General features: G+C 39.3%; 1 protein-coding gene across 2 annotated transcripts in view; it reads right to left on the bottom strand.

Annotated features, from left to right (window-relative positions):
* igsf9bb (immunoglobulin superfamily, member 9Bb) overlaps positions 1-23,056 on the bottom strand; it is a 136,256-nt gene that overhangs the window by 65,719 nt on the left and 47,481 nt on the right. For both annotated transcript variants that reach the window (XM_017493640.3, XM_047161679.2), the window contains exon 4: positions 7,527-7,678. In XM_017493640.3, coding sequence (XP_017349129.2) covers positions 7,527-7,678 — 152 coding nt within the window. The remainder of the gene's footprint in view (positions 1-7,526; positions 7,679-23,056) is intronic.

Genomic DNA, 23,056 nt, shown 5'->3' with positions numbered 1-23,056 from the left:
CACAGGGTCATGGGTGAACCTGGAGCCTATTCCTGGGAACATGGGGCACAAGGTAGGGGGGACACCCTGGATGGAGTGCCAGTCCATCAAAGGGCAGAATTACACACACACACTCACATACCCATTCACACACTACAGACAATTTAAAGATAGCAATCAGCCTACAAAGCATGTCTTTGGACTGGAGGAGAAAACCGGAGTACCCTGAGGAAACCACCGAAGCACGGGGAGAACATGCAAACATGTCAACCACAAAGCCACCACGCCCCTGCTCTATAATTTCCATAATATATAATAGAGTTTGTGTTATTTCATATGATTTGTAGTGATTTTCATTGAACTAAGATCAGCTGGTTTCAATGCCTTTTTCTCTAGAAACTTTGCACCTTAGTGTGTCTAAATGATCAGAGCATGCAAAAGAATAGATGGTTTAATCCAGTGGTTTTCAAAGTGGGGGCCGCCAGGGGGCGCCCGGGGGGGCCTCAACAATTTGGTGTGAAAAATAAATTCTCACTCTCAGACAACAACAACAACAACAACACACACACACACACACACACACACACACACACACACAATTCCTAATGAAATGTAAAGATGTAAGATGTAATTATTAATATAAAAAAGGGAGATATATTCAGAAGTCTGTATTTTTAATGTGTTTTAAAGACATCTTGCAAAAGGGGGGCCTCAGTCAAATGTTAATGCCATTTGGGGGCCTTGCCCTGGAAAAGTTTGGGAACTTCTGGTTTAATCTATTTAATCAATAATCTTAGTGTATCAACTAACTGCTGAAACATCACAGGAGCATTCCCCAAGTCAAACACCACTACAGGATATTGTAGGAAATGCGCAGGGGTTACAAACAGTGACATTTATGATGCTCTGGCAGTTAGTGTGACCTGCCAGTACCCCTTCAGGAAATCAAGCTTGGTAACATAATTAGCAGTACCCAAGTTGTCAATACAGTCCTCCATTACTGGAAATCCGGAACTATGACAACATTTACCTTCTGGTAATCCATTCAGAATCAATGCTGATGAAGATTGGATTACCAACTGGTATCCAGTGAAATAGCTTTTAAGAGCACATTTGGAACAAAAACTCTTTAATTCTTTTAAAATCCAGATTAAAACCATAATTGGTCCAATTAAGATGGTCAATTCATAGTTAGGGGCTTTTATGTTATTACTGTATTTTTTTTAATCATGTGTAGACTTTATATATATATATAGATTTATAGCCAACGAATAAATGCATTATTGTGCTTTATGTAACAACCCGCTATCTTTGGGATGGGAAGTTTTTTTTGGTGTGCTGTGCCATATTTTGTGTGCAGGTCCGAACTCCCTCCTAAAGTTTCCAGCCTGCCCTAGCCTGCCCTGTTCCCGGCTCCCAGGATGACATCACTAAATGGCAACCATATTTAAAGAGGAAGAGGCGTGAGAATGGGGTGGGATGTTGGAGGTGGTTATGTGTGTGTGTTGGTGGTTTAGAGAGTGTGTTTGGTTGTGCTGCATTATGCTATAGTCTGACTGCTGTTCTGGTTTTTGACTTTGAGTTTGGTTGTCCCTGTACCTGTTTTTGTGCATTCTATCCACCACTGTATATATGATTCTTGGTTCAGCGGCAGTAGGGGTGTGCCTGCCATTTCTTTTGGGAGAGGGTCCTTTTGTATGTTTTTTTTACTTAGGTAGTTAGGGAAGTATCCTTGTATTTTCTTTCTTTTCCTTTTAGGTAAGCTAGCTACCTAATAATAGAATTCTTTTGTCTATTATTTTGGCCTAGGCCCACCCTGAAGTTATGCCTGGTCTGGTTCCTTGTTCAACTATATGTATATAATTTTGTGTGTTACAATATACCACTACTTCTTTGAACAACCCTGTTTGTGTTGTTATTCCTGGCTCCCTCATTTTTAAAGGTCAATCCAATTGAATCCCAAGCTGGTTACTCTGTGTGGCTTAACCTAGACTGGGCTGTAACATTTATCATAAATACCTTATTTAGAACAGTTTGACATGATGTACCTAAATTTAAAAATTAATTGTAATCCATTTTTTGTTTTTAAATAATGTATGTATGTACGACAGCACACACACAGATGTACGCACGTGTGCGCACACACACACACACACACACACACACACACACACACACACACACATACTCACACAGAATGGCAAGAACACAGATAAGTGCAGCCCATTTATTCAAAACAGCAGCAATCTGCGACACAGTAATTACTCTAATTAACCAGATGGAGACATGTGGCTAGACTACAGCAGACCCAACAACACACACACACTCATACAGGCAAAATCACACACACAGAAGCTTAAACATGACATGAGCACCCGACTGCGCTGTCCCAGACAAACATCATAAATCAATTCTTTGGACATGAGATAAGATAGGTGGCAGGGGTGGACTTAGCACTATGCAAAGAAAGGCAAGCACATTGGGCCCCCAGAATCCAAGGGCTCCCTAAAAATGCAAATCATATACATTTAATTATTAATGCTAAATAATGTATGCTGAACATTTAAACATTGATGTTAAAACACTGAATTGGGCCCCATTCCTATACAGTACATCCAGAAAGTATTCACAGCACTTCACTTTTTCCACATTTTGTTATGTTATAGCCTTATTCCAAAATGGAATAAATTCATTATTTTCCTCAAAATTCTATGAACGGATGCACTTTATTTTGCCTAAGGCCCCCCAAATCACTAAATCTGCCCCGATCTCACTGGCAGCCAATTTAGTACTATTGCGACCAAAGACAACTGATGAAAATGTTCTGGCAGTTTCAGAAATTTTTGTTTGAAATCTCAGAGTATGACTGCTGTTATGACACTCATCTAAAAACATACCAACAGGATGACAGAAAAGAGTCAACTTTGACTTGATTAATATAAAACACTCATGTTTATTCATATAAAGTTATCAGCCTACATGCCTGCATGCATGTACAGAAAAAAATGGACACAATAAAAATCCTTATCATCTCTAGCTCACTTTAAGTAAATTGAGTTCTTTGACGCTGCCACAAATGGCTCCAAACTTTAAAATTTGGTTTCGCTAAGTATAATATTGCTACCATTATACCTGTTTATAAAACCCCATTTTTTGCACAAGGCCAGATCATGCTCTTTGATGATGTAAGCAGAACGTAGTAATATTCTTTGGAGGATCATTATTGTATAATCTGTCATAGAGAACACGTGCTATGTGTTACACCATCTGTTACTGATTTCGGCCAAGATTTCATGCGGATCATGAAAGATCTCATACAGTACTACTCATACACACCAATCAGCCATGACATTAAAATCACCTGCCTAATATTGTGTCACCAAGAAGTGACGAGAAGTTATAGAGCACCAAGAAGTTAGTAGCAGATCATTTGAGAGGTGGGGACTCCATGGTTCAGACTTGTATGTCCAGCACATCCTACAGATGCTCGATCGGATTGAAATCTGGGGAATTTGGAGGCCATGTCAACACTTTGAACTCTTTATCATGTTCCTCAAACAAGACAGGCTAGCCTTCGCTCCCCACATGCATCAATGAGCCTTGAGCACCCATGACCCTGTCGCCGGTTCACCAGATGTCCTTCCTTGGACCACTTTTGTTAGGTACTAGTCACTAACATACTGAGAACACCCCAGAAGACGTGCTGTTTTGGAGATGCTCTGACCCAAGCATCTAGACATCACAATTTGGCACTTGCTGCCTCGTATATCTGATCGCTTGACAGGTGCCATTGTAATGAAATAATCAATGTTTAAATGTTATGGTTGATCAGTGTATACTGTAGACTGACAAACATCTGGACCAATTAGACCCACTAACCCAGACGAATTCTACTGGCAAGTCGAAATCTTTTTTAAAAGACCTCAGGCTATTTGTAAGAAGGGATGCCTGAGCATATCTTTATATGTTTGACTGATATGCTGACTTTTCGCTATTTCTGATGAAGTCGAGGGGAGATAAAACAATATTGCACAACCAATAAAGATTGGTGGTATGTTTCTTGTTTTCCCCATGCTTTTTGTTTCCTCGTATTTATTCCTACTCACAGCTCCTGAGCCAGTCAGTGATACTCATTCTGCTCCTACATGCTTGTAGTGCAGAACAGTGTCAGTGTCTTTGTTGTTCTATTTTGGTAAACCCAGGCAGTAAAATACATGGAGCAAAATGTTTTTTTTTAGGCTCAATGCACTGCACAGATGCATTTTATACACAAGCCTTTCCCTCGGGAACTGTATTTTTAGTGGGAAAACATCTGGCTTGTGATCACATGATTGGTTTTATATATGTTTCATACATAGCTAGCTTGTGTGGATATCGTGCTAGCCTCGTGAACAAAAGGTCCAGTGGCCTGAGTGATGAAGGTGAAAAAGAATAGCTGCCGGTGTGATCACAGTATTAAGTGGTGATTTGGATCCTTGTTACACATTTAATTAAGGAAAAATATCTTTGTGGTTAATTAGCTTTATCTCATACTGACAATATGAGATCAATTAAACCTTTAATATATTTAAGTTCATATCATTAAATTCGATATTCACTCAGTTGGGGTTTTGCAAATCTCTCCAAAATCTCTAACAGATGCTCATTAGTGTAGAGATAGGGCAACTCAAATGATCACAAGCCAGCTTATAGTCGCAATTGGACTTGTTCCTTCAGATAATGTGGGTTTTAACCATTGTCAAGAATAAATTGTTAAGCAAAGTTGATAATTACACTTTAATTTCAACTCCAGTAATCATCTTTTATCTACAGCCTGCTGAAGAACTATAATGTAATATATAAATAATAAGAAAATATATATAAAGATAAAAAATATAAAGAACATATAATATAATCTACATAAATATAACAATAAAAAACAACCTCTCTGCCTCTCTGGCTTCTCTGTTAATATGATCTGAGTTTTTTTCTCAACAGTTAAATGCTTGCTGTCACTCAAACTAACAAGCTATGCATAACAACACGCCTCTCATCAAAACCTCATCCTTCTTCGGTTGTTTAGTGTTCGGTCTTAAAGGCAAATGCCTGTTGCTGCCATTTTCTAGCTATTATTCATCTATGTGTATGGAAATGTCATTGATCTATGTACTGCTGCAAATCAAACACAATATAAAAAGAGTGACTGAACCGTGCATTACTCTGATATTCTCTTTTGCTGAGTCTACAGTCTCTATAAACAGATGTCTTACATTTAGTAACCCATTGGTGCCACCACTGCATTCCTTTTAGAGTCATATTAGCGTGCAATCGACCGTTCCTACCGTGTCTGCAGAAACAAAGCCCTATTTAGTTTCTCTAAAAAAAAAACAAAAGTGCTGTACATCACCCTGGGCTTAGCCGACCAAAAATAAACTGGCCGTGCCACAGTACTGCTTCAGTCACAGTTACTGAATATATATACTGCCAGTTGTAGGAGTGGAGTAGGTACGGATTTCTAACCTGATTCCGAAATTGGACAATATTATCTAATCTCGTTTTCATCTTGTAGACCAGCGGTATTCAAGTAAAATTCTAATGGTCCAGATGAGCAACTAACATGATTGAACTATTAGTGATAGTGATAGTTTAAGGCAAAAAAATAAGTGAGTCAAGCATTTCTCATGGCTTGCGCTGAGAGGTCCAAACTGGTCCATGCAGCGTGGTTAAGACATACCTGCGCTATATCAATTGGTCCTCGCTGCACTGTTTAGTGGTTCGTGCTGTGCTACCCAGTGGGTCGAGCCGGTAGTTGCTTAGTTTGGACCAGCTTTTGACTGGTTTGGCTTCTCATAAACAACAGGGTATATACAGACAAACTAATCATAGAGGAAACACAGAAAAGCTGCACACATTAGTCGAACAAACCAATGACAGGATGGGGCGAAGCAAATCAGCTTCTAAGATAATAGTAACTAACTAACTGAAGCATGTGACAAAACCTAAGGGACTGAGGCAAAACTATCATCTGTTTTACACTATGTTCATGGCCCAAATGTTGGTTGGGACATTTCAGCTATCTTGAAAGTTCCCTACCCAAATCTACTCCTGCATAAAGACTGGTGACGAGATAAAGGGATTGGAAGTGTGAAAGAGAGAGGGAGAGACAGAAAAAGAGAATAAGAGTAAGGCAGAGGCTGACACTGAATGTGGCGGAAAACTGCTTTAAATCTGTCACTTCCAATTTCAGCACTTATCACAGGCTGTAAGAGTGGCAGCTGGAGCTGGGACTCTACAGGGACGTCTGACAATCAAAGGATGACATCAGAGTGACTGTTCATTCAGACACCCGCTATAGGACTACGGACTCTGCCGATACAACTCCAAGTCTAAGAGCTTATTTCACATCAATATGGCGGCGCTCTCTAAAAAAAAAAAAGGAAAATACATGCAAATAATACAGATAAAGTGTTAGCGATTAGAAATTGCTCAAAGGACGTGCATATGCGGCCTTGTGTGTGGATTACACACATACCATACACACACACACACACACACACACACACACACACACACACACACAAAAAAACCACACTCTTCACTCTGAGTCAAGTATAAACACTCAACGGGTGTTTTCCATCTCACAGGGTCACAGAGCATGACGCTGTGAAGCTGTAGACGGATGCAGAGCTTAGCACATGTCCATGTGTCCATGCAAGAGAGGAAAGTGTTTCCTGTCACTCTCGGTTTTGCAATAAGCCACACACACAGTCATCCCTAGCAAAACATTTATAGCTCAGTTAAGTCAATGTGACAGTATAGCACAGCCCATGTTTCAGCATTTGAGTGCCTTCACTAATCTCCAAAACAAATTAAAGCAAAATTGTAGAAAGGTAAAATACATAGAGTTGTATGTAGAGCCCTTTGTGTTTTCAGTGTTGGGGAATAGCTTGCTACAAGTAATGTAGCTCCAATGTCCACAGTTCTATCCTAAATCATCGCATTACTATCGGTGTAAACGTTCTAGGTGGGTTTCCTCTGGGTTCTCCGGTTTCCTCCTCAGTAGGTTGAATTGCTTCTCTAAATCCCCCCTACATGTTTATGAGTGTGATGCCCTGTGATGAATTGGATGAAAGTCCAGTCCAGTCTGTATTCCCGCCTAGCACTCAGTGTTCCGAGATCGACCATGACCCTGACCAGGTTAAAGTGCTAAATTTTTCTTGGCTAATTTTTCTCAGTACCATGTAGTGTATGTAGGCAGGTAATTGTAGTGTAGCTTAGCTAAATCTTGAGTAGCTTGTATAATTGCAATGCAGCTTCCCAGACATTGCACAATGTTATGCACTATTAAAAAGATTAACGGTGACAAAAGTTTGCATATTACTTGTCACATACATATCCCATTAGATTGTCCCTTTCACAATAGATTTGCATGATCAAAACGTATCGACGTCACCTAAAGTCGCATGAAAATTACATGGGTGCTCAAAGAACAGGCTACTAATGAGAACTGAATTCTGCACATTTTGTGTCATATAGATTAGCAGCTGAAAAGGGAAAGTGGTTCCCACCTTGTACTTGGTGCTGTCCTGTAACTGCTCACCCTCCCGAATCCAGCTGACTGAGGGTTTGGGGTTGCCGAACGCCGTGCAGCTGAGAGTGATGCTGCCCCCCTCTTTAGCCTCCACGTATTGCGGTGGTGTGTCGGTGAAAGTTGGAGGAGCTGCAACACAAATGAGAGGTGTTTATGCATTTATATTCTACATAATCAGGTGTTTGATAACTGCTAATTGAAAAGATTTGATTACTTTTAGAAGAGGTTCGATTGCTTCTGAAATGATTTGTTTGAAGAAATGTGTAGGTAAGGGATAGCAACAGAGTTGATGATTTTGATGAGGAAATATATATTATGTACAAATACATATTATATAATATAATATATTATTATCTACAGGGTTAGTTATCAAATTGTCTGGTTTTAAATATATAGTCTCAACATTAATGATGTGCATGTTTCTGTACTCGTCAAGCACTCATCTGCCACACTGGAAGTAACTGATGTTCATTATTTGTACAATATATTTATATGTATTAATTCAACCCTCAAGATATCAAAGAGCTGAATCAATCAATCAATCAATCAATCAATCAACAAATCAATTTATTACCTGTGTCATATTTATGCATTTAATACTAGCCTCAGATTGCATTCTATGCTTGGTTGGTTTGTCTTTGCTTTTTTATAAATACAAATAAATTTCAGCGTGACACATTATGGTTACATCAGACTGTCAAACAGTGGTGCTGGACTTAAGACTGCTACACACTTAAGCTGATATCATGCAAGAAAAAACATGCTTAACACTTTCATGCATACTGTAGTGTTCACACTTTTGGACAATCGATTTAAGGCTGTTTTTAGAGAAATATAAGAAAAATCACCTCCAAATTACTTTCTACAGTTTAGCAGAAACCATTACCCTGATTTTATTAGCTCTATAGACTGATTGCCTTTCTTTTCTTTACAAAATCCCAAATAAAAAAAACAAACCCTGTGAACACCTTAGCTTAGCATAAAACGACTGTCCATCCAGCCATCCATCCATTTTCTATACCACTTATCCTGCAGGGTCGCGGGAAAACCTGGAGCCTATCCCAGGGAGCATCGGGCACAAGGTGGGGTACACCCTAGACGTGGTGCCAATTCATCACAGGGCAGACTCTCATACACATTCACACACCCACTCATACACTACGGACACTTTGGAAATGGCAATCAGCCTACTATGCATGTCTTTGGACTGGGGGAGGAAACCGGAGAACGCGGAGGAAACCCCCGCAGCACGGAGAGAACATGCAAACTCCCAGTTTTAAATTGTGTATAGTGTACCTGTAAAGAACACGGCAATTATTTTTTATTAAAATAATGACATTTTCAGTATTTTTTGTTCATCAACATTAAATAACACTGGATGGTGATTGTGGACGATGTTTAGAACTTTTTGTACTTATAGTATTCCTACACAGTTCATTTAATTAGACATGAGTGATATTTCCAAAAAGAAAATGATATACAATTATGAGTAATTTAAAAAAAAAAAATCAGAAGAATCTGGCTATGTTTGTCATTTATAAGTGTTAACATTTTTAAATTACAATTGAGACAAGCCTCTGTTTTAGGCACACTCCTCCTCTTGTGTGTAAGTCTTGCATAACGTTTGACATCCAAAGTCATGTCTGAGTTCTGAATATTAAAGTGCATAAATTCTGTATTAACTTGTACAGTGACTTGTCACTGCTTGAGCTTAACTCAACACGGAATATGGCCCATAATCTATGTCTTTATTAAAAGACCAAAACTAAGACTGATTGCAGTGAGTAACAATGGAGTTATAAAAGCGCCGACAGCTTATGACTCACAACACTCAGGAAGGTATATTATGATGTTAATAAATTGTGCTATCGATAACATATCCCTCTGCCCTATCCTCATGTAACACAGTGTTTTTATGAGCTTATTATTCACCATCTGAATGATATACAAACTTGTTTTGTTTCCCGGATGTTATTAAGTCATTAAAAGAAATAACCATAGTTTAACAGCCACTCAGACTGACAAGGTATGTGGTCAGAAATCTTTAAAGGTGTTTTCTTCTCTTTAAATGAATCTCTAATGTGGAGAGATAGAGTGAGGCGCTTTCTCGGATTCACATGTCAGAAGAGTCGATGAGGCCGAAAGGCAGAGACATCTGTCCACTCAGAGAGCTCCATCTGCTTGCTGTTCAGTTGACCTGTGATGCTGACTAAACACCAACACTCGCAAAACACAGCCTCCCTCTCTCTTTCTTTCACTCTCTCATAAGCATCTGTCAGAATGTATCAAAAGGCTGAAGGCCACAAGAGTGTGTGTAAAAAAAGAAAATGCCCTGCATGCGAGATCAGTTTCTTACTGATCTTACGGCCTGCTTCGGGCTCCAAAGCCTTCCAGTGATCCGGACACTGTCGCGTGCGCAATACTGAATAGATCTGACTTATTTTTTGCTGAATCAGACATCAGATTCACTTGGCACTACACCTGCAGTGGGCAGAAATCGAAACGCTGGTATAGCTGCTTCTCTACTCATGCACAGCAGACTGTCAGGCTTTGTAGTCCTGCTTTCTGTGATCACACACATGCTCCAACAGGTTGTGTTTGGTGCCAGTCAGGCAGCACCTGCAGTGTCAGTAAAGAGGGCTATCTGCTGAGGCTAAGTAGAGCTTTTGGAACAAGTGGCCTCTTACTGCACTTCTCTGTGTCTCAAATGATATCTTTCTCATGTTAGATTACTGTGAATGAATGCATTAAATAGAGCTGCTGATCTCAGATCATCTGTGCATCACCTACAAATGTAAACACACCTCTGCAAAAGCGCATTGAGCAGGTTAAAGCTTTCCAAAAAAACAAAAATTAGCTGCTACAGTATGAGCTTCATGGCAAAAGTAGCATAAATGATAGCCCCTCAACAGAAAACTAACCATAATATTGGGACATCAGGAGTTCTACTTCCAACGATGTCCAAGAAAGCAAAACCGGCCATCCTCTCTGGATAGGAGGGATAGCATACGCAGTGTCCCCTGTCAATCACAGTGACAGTGCAAATTTTTGGTGTCTGTGAGTTCATGTATGTGGAAGAGGGCAAATATGCAGCCATTTCCTCCATGTGCTCAGCTGCCCTGTGACTCAGCATGAGCAGCAGTTCGAAAAGATGCAACAGCTGGCTTCACATGTCTCATAGGAAGCATGTGGTTGGTAGCCAGGGGCATAACCTGGCCTGGGCAGAGTTTTCCTTTAAACCAGAATAATTCTCCATTTGGAGCGGTTTGCCACTATGTAACTGACCGTCAGTAAAAGAAAAAAAAGCAGATGGCAGTGTTGTCATTTTGCATCTTCAGTGAACGGAGGCGAGACCAATCAGACAGAGTTTCCAGGGCAATATGTGGAAATACTTGGGTCTTATTGGCTAAAAGGTCTGAGTTCTGCCAAACACTAGCTCACACAGTCAGTTAGTATGACAGAAAAATGGATATATGCATTTTTTTTTTACCATGGTAAAAGGGTTGAAACTGAAACACTAACGTCGTCTTGTGCTGAGCAGGAAGACAAGGTGTGTAAATGTCTATATGATTTCCAAGTTATGTGAACATGATATGAACAGAACATAAGGACAGCTAGGTAGCGGGTAGGAATTGGTACGCAACTAAATAGGGAGAAAGTAGGGTAAAACTGGGTAAACAATATATATGTATACTACATACTCTATATACAAGGGGGAGAAAACATGAAATGGAACTGCCCAACAAACAGTTTCTTTTCTTCTTCTTTTTTTTTTTAACACACAGTTGATAACAATGTGTCTACGGTGATGCCTAGACTGTGCTGACTTTTATCAATCCTGAAAGAGAAAACTGGTGAGACACCAGCTATTTTCTACAATTCCAGACAATTAAGCAGTTTTGGAAATCACTACTATGGCAAAGCAGATAGACCTTTGGTGTGCAGTCCTTTACAGCTCAGTTCAGAAGTATACACAGCCTTAAGAAAAAATGAAAAAGACAACAAAAAAAAAAGTATATGAAATGAATATGAAAATTATCAGGGTTGTGTTAAAATGGTCAAAAAAGTGCATTTTAAAAAGCAGACTGGATGGATCTGTTCATATGCAAGCCTTCGTCTTTCTCCTTATCCACCTCACATGAACATCTCTTCCTATACACTAAAGCTCAACAGTACTTTCATGGAATGATATCTCATCAAATTCTTCCACTTATCCCTAACACTTTATCTAAGGGGGACAGCCTGGATGGGGTACCAACTCATCGCAGGGCGCAATCACACACATTCACACCCCCAATTCGTGGCTTATATGAGAGATAAAAATATATGCCTGTATTTGTGTGCCAATTTTATTGAATACTGATCAGAAACCTAAAAGCAACCTCTGATATTGATCAGATTGCTCACAAAACACCTAATGGTTTGATAAAGCACTCTTTTAGATACTGTCAGCTTCTCAATGGCTAATATTTGAAATAATAACTATATATAATAATACACTGTGCAGCCCAACTATGTATTAAACTATGTATATGGTTTAACCCTCATATAAATAATTTTGCAGTGCAGTGTAAACAAATTGCAATCAAGCAAACATTTTGACTTTAATACAAAAAAGAAATCACTTTTTAAATGCAAAAGATGGCTGATAAATGAAAGGAAAAACCTACATAAAGTGTGTTAGTAAGTCATTGCGCCACCCCATGCTGCCAAAACAGGCTTGCCATCAATCCTACAAGTCTCTGGAAGTGTACTTGAGGCATGATCACAATCACTGTCTCACACACTGATTCAAAATCTCCCATCGGTATTCAACTGGGTTGAGATCTCGTGAGTGTGAAGGTCACTGCATAAGATTTACATCAATTTCATCCTTATTAAACTATCCAGTGACCTCTCATCCTGGAAGACAACGCTCCTGTCAGGATAGAAATGGTTCATCATAGGATAAAGGTGCTCAGGCAGAACTGTATTGATTTGCAGTGACTCTTCAAGAGATCGACCGATAATCGGTTTTCCCGATATTTTCCCCGATATTTAAGCATTTTCCCATAATCAGATATCGGTTTTGCAATATCGGATCCACCGATAAATGACGCCATCCTGTGGGCGTTTTGAGAATTGCATGCAGGACCGCCATTGCAGCACTGCATCTGAGGGGAGACGAGTCAACAACGGTGTGCACAGGTAAACTATAATTAATTAATAAACTTTATTTAACATAGCCATTAATGCACAATGAGCTGTGTTACGTAAATGCTTGATATGTAGTTTAAGCAACTTGGCGCTAAGAACTCACAGAGTCTTGTAATCTGTTTACCTCATCGAAGCCTTTATTTAAGAGACCCCTCTATTTATTGGTGTATAAATATTGTTTTGTATGCCAAGAGGAAGTGAAATTGACAAAATCGTTCTAAATACAGTGATTGGTGCAGTTCAGTGGTGTTATCATTGTCTCAAAAACAGAAGTAAAACAACAAATAAATATCGGTTTTGCATATCGGTTATAGGGCACATAAACATGCAAATAATCGGTATCGGTAATAAAAACATCAATATTGGTCGATCTCTAGACTCTTCATCAAGGTGATGAATGGCACCAAACCATGCAAGCAAAATAAATATGCATCAGTATAATGCAGGCATAATTTTTTTCTTTCATTTCTCTCCCATCTGTAGCTGGTCACAACTATCAGAATATTGCATATGTTCACTATCTATTCCTGCCTCTCAACCATTAGCCTACTCTCAGCAAACGCGCAAAGGTGAAGTGCTGTTGTGTACGGCAGTAAAACAGTTGCTTGACAATAGCAGCAAATGAAGCTGTCCTGAGTTGAAACAATGCCCATGGCCATATAAGGTCATTTTTTTATTTCATGTTATCACATTGCTTCATATTACACGGTCATTCAAATGTGTCAATGAAGGCAGAAGGTACACTCAAGGCATCTGAAATTTTATTTTATTCCATGAACATTCAAAAGAATGTAAAAAAAAAAAAAAGTCAAACGTGTTCAGAATGAAACCAATTTTATATATATATATATATATATATATATATATATATATATAAACAGAAAAAAAAAAACAGTATATGTTCACCCTAACTTTTGTGATGTAATGTTACCCGCATCAGGGACCGTGATCTTTTATTTATTTAATTGTTTATTTTATTAAAACAAATGCAAACATTGAACATGTTTTAAGCTTAAAATAAGGTCTAAATAAAAGTATTTTAGATTATATTGCTTTACTCTTGACTTTATTTACATATGTGGCCTTGAAGTAATCCAAAAATGATCCGATTACTTTCACATTGTGATACTTGGATTACATTACTGATGACGTTTTTTATTTAGTAATTTGTAACTGTAATGGAATACATTTTCAAAGTAACCCTCCCAACCCTGCAGATGAAGTGCATAAAATGACTCCTAAAAAATGACTTGCTCTCAGAAAAGCCATAACAAAATACATTGAAAATCACAATCACGCCGTCAAACCGTGCATTTTGTAAGACAATGGCACAATGGAGAGCAGCCAGATGCTCTAAATAAACGTAAACGCAGGGCAGAATGGAGCAGCAGAGAGAGGAGATCTGGAACAGATACCCAGAACTAATTACAGACAAATGCAAATGTCATATCCAGCATTTACAAGCAAGTCATAATGAGGAAAATCCTCTTTGCCAGGACTGCTGTTCATCCTTACAGACTGTTGGCTCATATCTGCCTTCGATGCGGCATATCATAAAACAAAGCATTGAATCATGGGAAGGTTTAGCAGACTGTGGGCAGTGAGGCCGCACTGGCCAGAAAAAGGTGCTGATTTGAGCATGGGGTTCGTGTACACTGTGTTCATTTTATTTATTTATTTTTGTTTAAAAACAGCTGTTTATATTAAACTCTTTGGCTTTTCTTCTCCTCATTTCAGATTCATTTTGGGGCTAAAATTTACCAATGACCTGCATGTGTGTCAGCAGTTATTGGACAGCTAGTAGCAAGAAGGATAGATTTAAGATTTATGTTAGTGCATGATGTACTGCTAATATAATAAAATCACTACATGCTTTTTAAAGCACGGAGGATGAAAGGAGAATGACATGGTTTTAGTAATTTAGTAATGGATATTGTCAACTTTACAGATATATGAATATAATTTTCATTTAGCCCTAATGAGCAAGCGAGAGGCTGGGTTTTCCAGATGCTGGAATTTAAGAATATTTTAATCACTGTAAATTTAGTTAGAGTGATCCAACTTTTATCAAAGCTTTTCTGAAAACAGACTCAAAAGTACACATTGTTACTAGGGAATAGCATGTAGAATAGTCTAGGTTGATTCTGTTCATGCTGAAATGTACTGCTGTGGCATTTCTTTATATTTGGATTCATAATGAGGCATCATTAATTTTTTTTGTAATAATTTGGATCAGTATTAGATAAAATAATTGAAAAAAGTTTCATTTTTAGTGTGTGCCAAAATAAATAAATAAATAAATTGTTATCTGGCTTTCCCATTTGTTTATTTTAAATGGCACTACATCTTTTCTTTTCTTTCTTTTTTTTTTATCATTTTGCTTTCATGGTTTTCTTTTGTGTGTATTATTTGTTGATGTGTACAGTGACCCTGAATGAAATAAAGAGACTATATTAATACAGCTAACATGCAACTGGTGACACAATACAATACAATACCTTTGCTTTACCCAACAGATGTTCAAACAATCCTAATGAGATGTACAAAAGATGGCATGACTGTAGTACTAAACTACATAAATGCATTATACTAGTCAACCTGATCTGCTGCAGCATTACAGGAGATGGATGGTGTTACTGTAGTTGCCAGACATTAATTAGTGAAAGTATTATGCACAAGTTACAAGGAGCAAAGCCAAATTACATGGACATTCAATTGATATTGTGAATGTACAAAACAATGTTGAGAGTATAATCGGGGTTCGGAACTGAGCAAAAGATTTGTGAATTGAAAATCAGATAATCTGTAGCTTTACTGTTTCTAATTGGGCTCTATTGGAGCTCTCTCTGACAGGAAAGTCATCTGTGGTAGGGCTCTGCATACAACTTTTAAGGTTTCCTAAAGAAGGACAAACCTAATAAACCTTTACTTTAGATGTCAGATTGTCAAGATTACTGTCAAGCCGCTTTTCCTTTACCAGCAGACAGTCATCTTTGGTACAACACATGTTTGCAGCAAATGTTAACGCATTTAGGACCTACTAAATGCTTAAACTGTAAACTGAGGGAATACATGGAAGAAAGGAACAATATAATTGCTTCTTGTTTATTCTTTTTCTGAAACAAGGGCTGGGCCTTTCTCTTTAGTGCCTATCTGATATAAACACATTGTACAGATTGCCTTTAAACCTGCCTGAAAAGATGACATCAGTAGGGTGCATATACTAAAGTCATTAAAATGCCATAGTATTGTGATGGGTGACGTACAACAATCGGCGATTAAAACCACCTGCTTAATACGGTATAGGTCCACCTACGCATTGTGCCACCAAAACAGATTGGACCCATCGAGGTATGGACTCCACAAGACCACTGAAGGTGTGATGTGGTATCTGGCACCAAGACCTTAGCAGCAGATCCTTTAAGTCTGGTAAGTTGTGAGGTGGGGCCTCAAAGGATTGGACTTGTTTTTACAGCACATCCCACAGATGCTCTATTGGATTGAGATCTGGGAAATTTGGAGGCCAAGTCAACACCTTGAACTCTTGTCATGTTCCTCAAACCATTCCTGAGCAATTTTTGTGGTGTGGAAGGTTGCATTATCTTGCCAGATTAACATCTACATGAATGTCAGGTTTCTGAGCAGAATATTGCCCAGAGCATCACTCTTTCCATAGTGCATTCTGGGGCCATCTCATCCCCAGGAGAACAAATGCACACACACTTGGTCATCCACTTGATGTAAAATAAAACATGATTCATCAGTCCAGGCCAACTTCTTCCACTGCTCCACGGTCCAGTTCTGATGCTCACGTGTCCATTGTAGACGCTTTTGGCAGAGGACAGAGAGCACTCTGATCGGTCTGTGTCCAAGCAGACCCATATGTAGCATGCTGCAATTCATTGTGTGTTTTGACACCTTTCTATCTTAGCCAGCATTAACTTTCTCAGCAATTTGTACTACAATAGGGATTGTACCAGATGGTTTAGCCTTTGCTCCCTATGAGCATCAATAAGCCTTGGGCGCCCATGACTCCATCACCAGTTCACCGGTTGCCCTTCCTTGGACCACGGTTGATAGGTAATAACCACTGCATACCGGGAACACCCCACAAGGAACCCAGTCATCTAGCCATCACAATTTGGCTCTTGTCAAAGTTGCTTAGATCCTTATGCTTATCCATTTTTCCTGCTTTCAACACATCAACTTCGAAAACTGACTGTTCACTTGCTACCTAAAATATCCCACCCCATGACAGATGCCATTGTAACATGATAATCAATGTTATCATTTTAATGTTATTATTAGTCAGTGTATATCCATAAAGAGATGCACATTATAACATTGCCAAAGACACATTTTAAACACAGTTTACACATCATTCTCCAGTGCTCTGCTGTTGTCTGTTGTGGACTGTGGCCTTTTCAATTGCCCATAATGCCATCTGCAGAGTGACTGCAGCATATGGTCAGGCCCACTCAGCTGAATGCTCAGCACTTACACCAGGCTGTGAAGCTATCAGCACCATGGAGAGCTCCCTGCATCAACATCAACAAGACCAAAGTCAGCCGCTGCCTCAACAAGACCTGCTCATCTCACATCTGCACAACAAACAACATGGTCTCACGCTTGCATACGTGTATTGCAAAGCTGCATGGATGGATACAACAGTTGTGGTTAGGTATAACAGCTAATTTAACATTCAAACTTAACCTTACACCTTATACCATGTGAAATGAAACAAATTCCAACCATTATGAACCTTCATGAATCCAGGCTGGTTGGAATGGCAACAGGACAAGCTGGAGCACTGCTAATTCTACCTGATTAATGTGAAAAACAAATGTAAGACTGAATAGTGTCTTCAATATTTATGACCTCTACAGATCACACCCAAACCCCAAATAAGTGATTGAGTTCAGATATGGAATATGAAGATACAGTCCACTGCTTTCAAGATAAATGGGGCTGGCTCACTCACTCTATTATCTGGAAAATCGCAAGTTCGAATTCCAAAAAAGCCACAGCCACCTGTGGCCAGGAGACAAGGGAACAATCACAGAGACACTTACCAATCGCACACAACTGAGCTTGAGTATGAGGAAGAGGGCAGACAGCTCTTCCCTCAGTGTGCTCAGCTGCCCTGTGATGCAGCATGAGCAGCAGTTCGAAAGATGCGGTAGCTCATTCTCAGAGGAGGCACGTGTTAGCCTTCAGTCTCCCCAGTTAGTAGCTGTTGTAAGTGAGAGCTGGCTGGTAAGTGGGAATTGGCAAGTGAGAAAAATGATTGGGTCAGAATAAATGGGGCTGTGTGTCTCACTCAATATGGGGACTGTATTGCATAAGTAGCATCCCTCAGTTAAAAGTCAGTTAAAATCACCTCGTAATTAAAGATGTCAGCAAAAAAAAAACCTGGTCAATCAAATTCTTACACTGCTACATGTACAGATGGTGCTTTGCTCCATTTGTCCAAGTAACAATCTGAAAAAATACTACATTGTATGTTTTTGGAACAGGGGGAACGGTGGCTTAGTGTTTAGCAGTGTCTCCGGGGTTGGGGGTTCAAATCTTGCCTCCGCCCTGTGTGTGGGGAGTTTGCATGATCTCCCCACGCTTTGTGGGCTTCCTCCAGGTACTCTGGTACATGGTGTTCCCCGCCTCGTGCCCCGAGTTCCCTGCGTTAGGCTCCAGGCTCCCTTGTGACCCTGTGTAGGATAAGCAGTATGGATGATGGATGGCTGGATTTTATTGGATCCACAATACTTACACCGTTTATGTGTAAGTTTAACAAACATTTGAAATCCATATCTTAAACATCATCTTGCTGATTCATTTCTAGTATCTGGACCTCTCTCCATTCAAGTAGATAAGAACCTGTTCTTGTATGACTGGAAATAACTAGCAGGAATGATGCCAAAATGGCTTCCAAGTGGACAGGCTTTACTATATTTACTTGTCAGTTTAAGGTTCTATACTAGATGTTAGTGACTGTTAATGTAATTTTCCAAGTACATAAAAGTCACCAAAATCCTTTCACTGCTACATGAACTCAGGACCATCCCACGCAAGTCTGCCCTAATGAAAGACACCACAAATGCACTACACTGGTCATTTGCACAGTATGAGGTATACACAGTTTTACCATTCAGACTCATTCATAAAACTAATCTGATCCTGTGTAAGGGTCAGACTAAACAATTGTGACCCTCTTGTTCAATCCCACAGGATTAGCCCTGACTTAGTGCCATGGTAGAGTGGATTTAATCACTTTGCTCTCTTCTTTGGCCCTCCCACTAGGAAGTTGGTTTTAATACTACTTATCCATGTTTCTATGGCAACAGAAGCTCTCACTTAACCTAGTGGGATTTGACATACATATTACTTACAGCCAAAGTAATACAGTTGCTAAAAGGTGATAACTGCAATGCTTGTCATATTAGTGAAATCTGAACTGTGATAAGTTACTGTGTTGAGTGGCAGAGGTCTGTATATGAAAAATCCACAGAAACTATGAGCTGAGCTGATACAAAAACTGGTAGCTGGAGGAGGAACCATTGTTAAACAGTGCAAAGAAATGAGCCGAAATGAAAAACGGAAGTGGTTAAATTCAAGCTGGACAATCAAACTGTTGAACAATACCACAGTCATCCTCTGTACATGTCTCAGGCTTTATTTGATTAAAACAAACTATATGCCTCATGGTTTTTGATTCACTAATGGTTTGCATGAGTAAACTTAATCATAGCTGATTCACAAACAGATGGTTGCATCTTTTCATATGTGCAAATTAGCAAGTCTTGTTTGTTAGTCTTGATCATTGGAATGTTCCTAAAATGCTCTAAAACTAAAACATACAAGGCAGAGTATAATTATGTGCTCAAATTGATGCCACCAAAGGGCAGGTCCATCAATCCATCCACCCATTTTCTGTTATCCTACACAGGGTCTTAGGGACATGGAGACTATCGGGACTCGGGGTCTGAGGCAGGGGACACTCTGAATGGGGTGCTAACCAATCACAGGGCACAACTGCACACGCACCCATTCACACACTACAGACAATTTGGAAATGCCAATCAGCCTGCAACGCATGTCTTTGAACCCCCACCACGGGTGGTGCAAGGCAAATGTGCTAACCACTAAGCCACTGCACCCCTTCTATGTCATGTATCAATTTTTGTTTTTACTATAGAAACATTGACTAATCTACAATTTTTTTAGATCTAGCAAAAAATTAAAGTCATGCAGCCCATACATAAACAATGCATCCCTAATATCCTGCCCTCCACTAATATTGGCACCCTTGATAAATATGAGCAAAGAAGGATGTGAAAATTTACCTTTATTGTTTACACTTTTGATCTTTTGTTAAAGAAATTCACAAAAATGCTCTGCTCTCATGGATATCAAACAATTGCAATGAAAACACAGGTTTGTCCAAAAAATCTTTGTTAAATATAGGTGAGCAATAATTATTGGCACCCCTATGAATTCATATGATTTTTTTGTTTTGTTTTGTTTTTTTAAAGTATATTCCCATTGATATTTTTTTTAATGTTTTAGTACACCTGTGTAACCAGGAACAGGATATTGTTCAACCATGACTTCCTGTTTCACAGGGGTATAAATATGAGGTAACACATAGGCCAAATTTCCTCTGTCATTCATAACAATGGGAAAGACCAAGGAATATAGCTGTGATGGGCAGAAAAAGGTTGTTCAGCTTCACAAAATGGGAAGTGGCTATAAGAAAATAGCACAAGCATTGAAAATGACAATTTCCACCATCAGGGCAATAATTAAGAAGTTCCAGTCAACTGGAAATGTTATGAATCAACTTGGAAGAGTATGTGTGTTTTTATTGTCTCAACGCACTGTGAAGAGGATAGCTCGAGTGGCTAAAAAATCTCGAAGGATCACAGCTGGAGAATTGCAGAAGTTAGTTGCGTCTTGTCTCCAAAACTATAATCCGAAGTCACCTACATCACCAAATACATCACGGTGTTTGGAAGGGTTTCAAGAAAAAAGCCTCTACTCTCTTCCAAAAACAAACTCAAGCATGTTCAGTTTGCCAGACACTACTGGAACTTCAAATGGGATCGGGTTCTATGGTCAGATCAAGCTAAAATAGACCTTTTTGGCAATAAAAACAGAGGTGGTTTTGGCACACACAGAGAGGTAGCCATATGGAAAAGTAACTCATGCCTATGGTTAAATATGGTGCTGGTCTTTAATGTTTTGGGGCTGTGTTTCTGCCAGAGGACCTGTACATTTTGTTAGGATACATGGCACCATGGACTCTATCAAATATCAAGCAGATATTAAAATGAAAACCTGACTGTCTCTGCCAGAAAGCTTGAAACAGGCCATGGTTAGATCTTCCAGCGGGACAATGATCCAAAACATACAACAAAATCAACACAAAATTGGTTTACTGACCACAAAGTCAAGGTCCTGCCATGGTCATCCCAGTCCCCTGATTTGAAACCCATAGAAAACCTGTGGGGTGAACTGAAGACGAGAGCCCACCAGTGTGGTCCTCGAAATATGAAGTATCTGGAGAGATTCTCTGTGGAGGAATGGCCTCAGATCCCTTTCCATGTATTCTCCAACCTCATCAGGCATTATAGGAGAAGACTGAGAGCTGTTATCTTGGCAAAGGGAGGTTTTTTAATAAACCTGTGCTTTATTTGCAATTGTTTGATATCCATGATAGCAGAGAATTTTGGTGAATTTTTTAAACAAAAGATGAAAAGGTTAAACAATAAAGACAATTTTTCACAGCCTTCCTTGGGCATATTTATCAAGGGTTCCAATATTAGTGGAGGGCACTGTATAAACAATATTGTTGGAAACCGATATAGTGTATTGTTTCATAATTAGAAAAACCTGCTACTTTTAAACACTTTTGCTCTTGTGTAAAACGCACGCTCTTATTTGTGAGGGAGAGCTATAACTTTGACATACCTTCTTTCCCTGCTCAGACAAATCCTTTTACAAACTAAAAGCTCTTTAGTTCAGCTTCATTGCATATGCCTCACATATCCTTGAGCATCTTAATCATCATGGTTCACTCAGGCATTTCAAAAGCGGGATTCAGTGACTAAAGGCAGAAGCAAATGTTTACACACACTAATAAATACCATATGAACATGCCCCCATATGTAAGCATCTACACAGATACACATGCACCTACACACATCTCTAGAGTGCCTGCTCCCTGCAACATTACATCATTTCCACCCCTCCTTTTCTCCTCCCTCACACTTGAGCCGCTGGAGAGCATGTGTGAGGGTGAGAATATCACAGGAATGATATAACAGCGGCGGTGGCATCTCTGAGACGGGGAGCAGCAGCTACTGGGGATCAAAAGCTCTGAGTGACAGCCTGGTGGAGAAGCGCTCACTGTGCCAAGCAGTAACCGCTCCTCGATTAGCACAGTACAGCCTGCAACCACTCTACCTCTCTACCCGTCACTGTGAGGATCCCTCTCCCAGGCTCGGGGAATTCATCACCGGGCCACATGTATATATTCATGAGGTTACGTACATTCATGTTTTTTTTTCAAAGCACAGCAGTCTGTAGGAATAGAACGGAGACTTTTCGTATCAACGTCATCTCATTAATGACATTAATTCCACATGCCAACACTAATTCCACAGCAGAGACTGAAGCTTAAAGATTTGAAAAGTCAGGTCTTCTCACAAACAATGGCAAATTTATAAAAAAATATTTTTAGTCTTCCTGGAGTACACACTAGACCAGAAGTTGTCAGCTGGTGGGTCACTTATGGGTATTTTCCGTTTCTCCATCAAAAGTGAAACTTAAATTTTTTAAAAGTAAGTTTACAGAACTTCTGACAATGCATTTTTTAAGGCATCTGTTGTTTCTTGTTCACAGATTGCCAGTATTGCCAGTTTTGCACTTTTCCCGTATTCTACTTTTGCTGCGAATTTATTTCTTTTTTTTTTGTTCAATTACATTACTGCATGAATCATTTTGTGAAATAAATTTGAATTTAAAAAAAAGGGCTAAACTGTTTTCAGGTCACAAATTAATGCTGAACTGAGGAACAGGTGTGCTAGAGGAAAGATCACGTTGAGAACACTAAAGAATCAAACAAACATCGGGCTTTTGATGAACTGAGAAAATCCAAAACCCTGGAGAGAAATCTTGAAGATCCTCTTATACCACAGCAATTTTCCAGTGCTATTCTTATATTAAAGAATGACACACCATACTTTTGGGGGGAATGGTGGCTTAGTGGTTAGAACATTTGCCTCGCACCTCCACGGTTGGGGATTTGATTCC

Source organism: Ictalurus punctatus, chromosome 18 (genome assembly GCF_001660625.3).
Source record: "Ictalurus punctatus breed USDA103 chromosome 18, Coco_2.0, whole genome shotgun sequence".
In the NCBI taxonomy this organism is placed as follows: Eukaryota; Metazoa; Chordata; class Actinopteri; order Siluriformes; family Ictaluridae; genus Ictalurus; species Ictalurus punctatus.
Note: the sequence above shows the minus strand (reverse complement) of the source record. Positions and strands in the feature narration are given on the sequence as shown.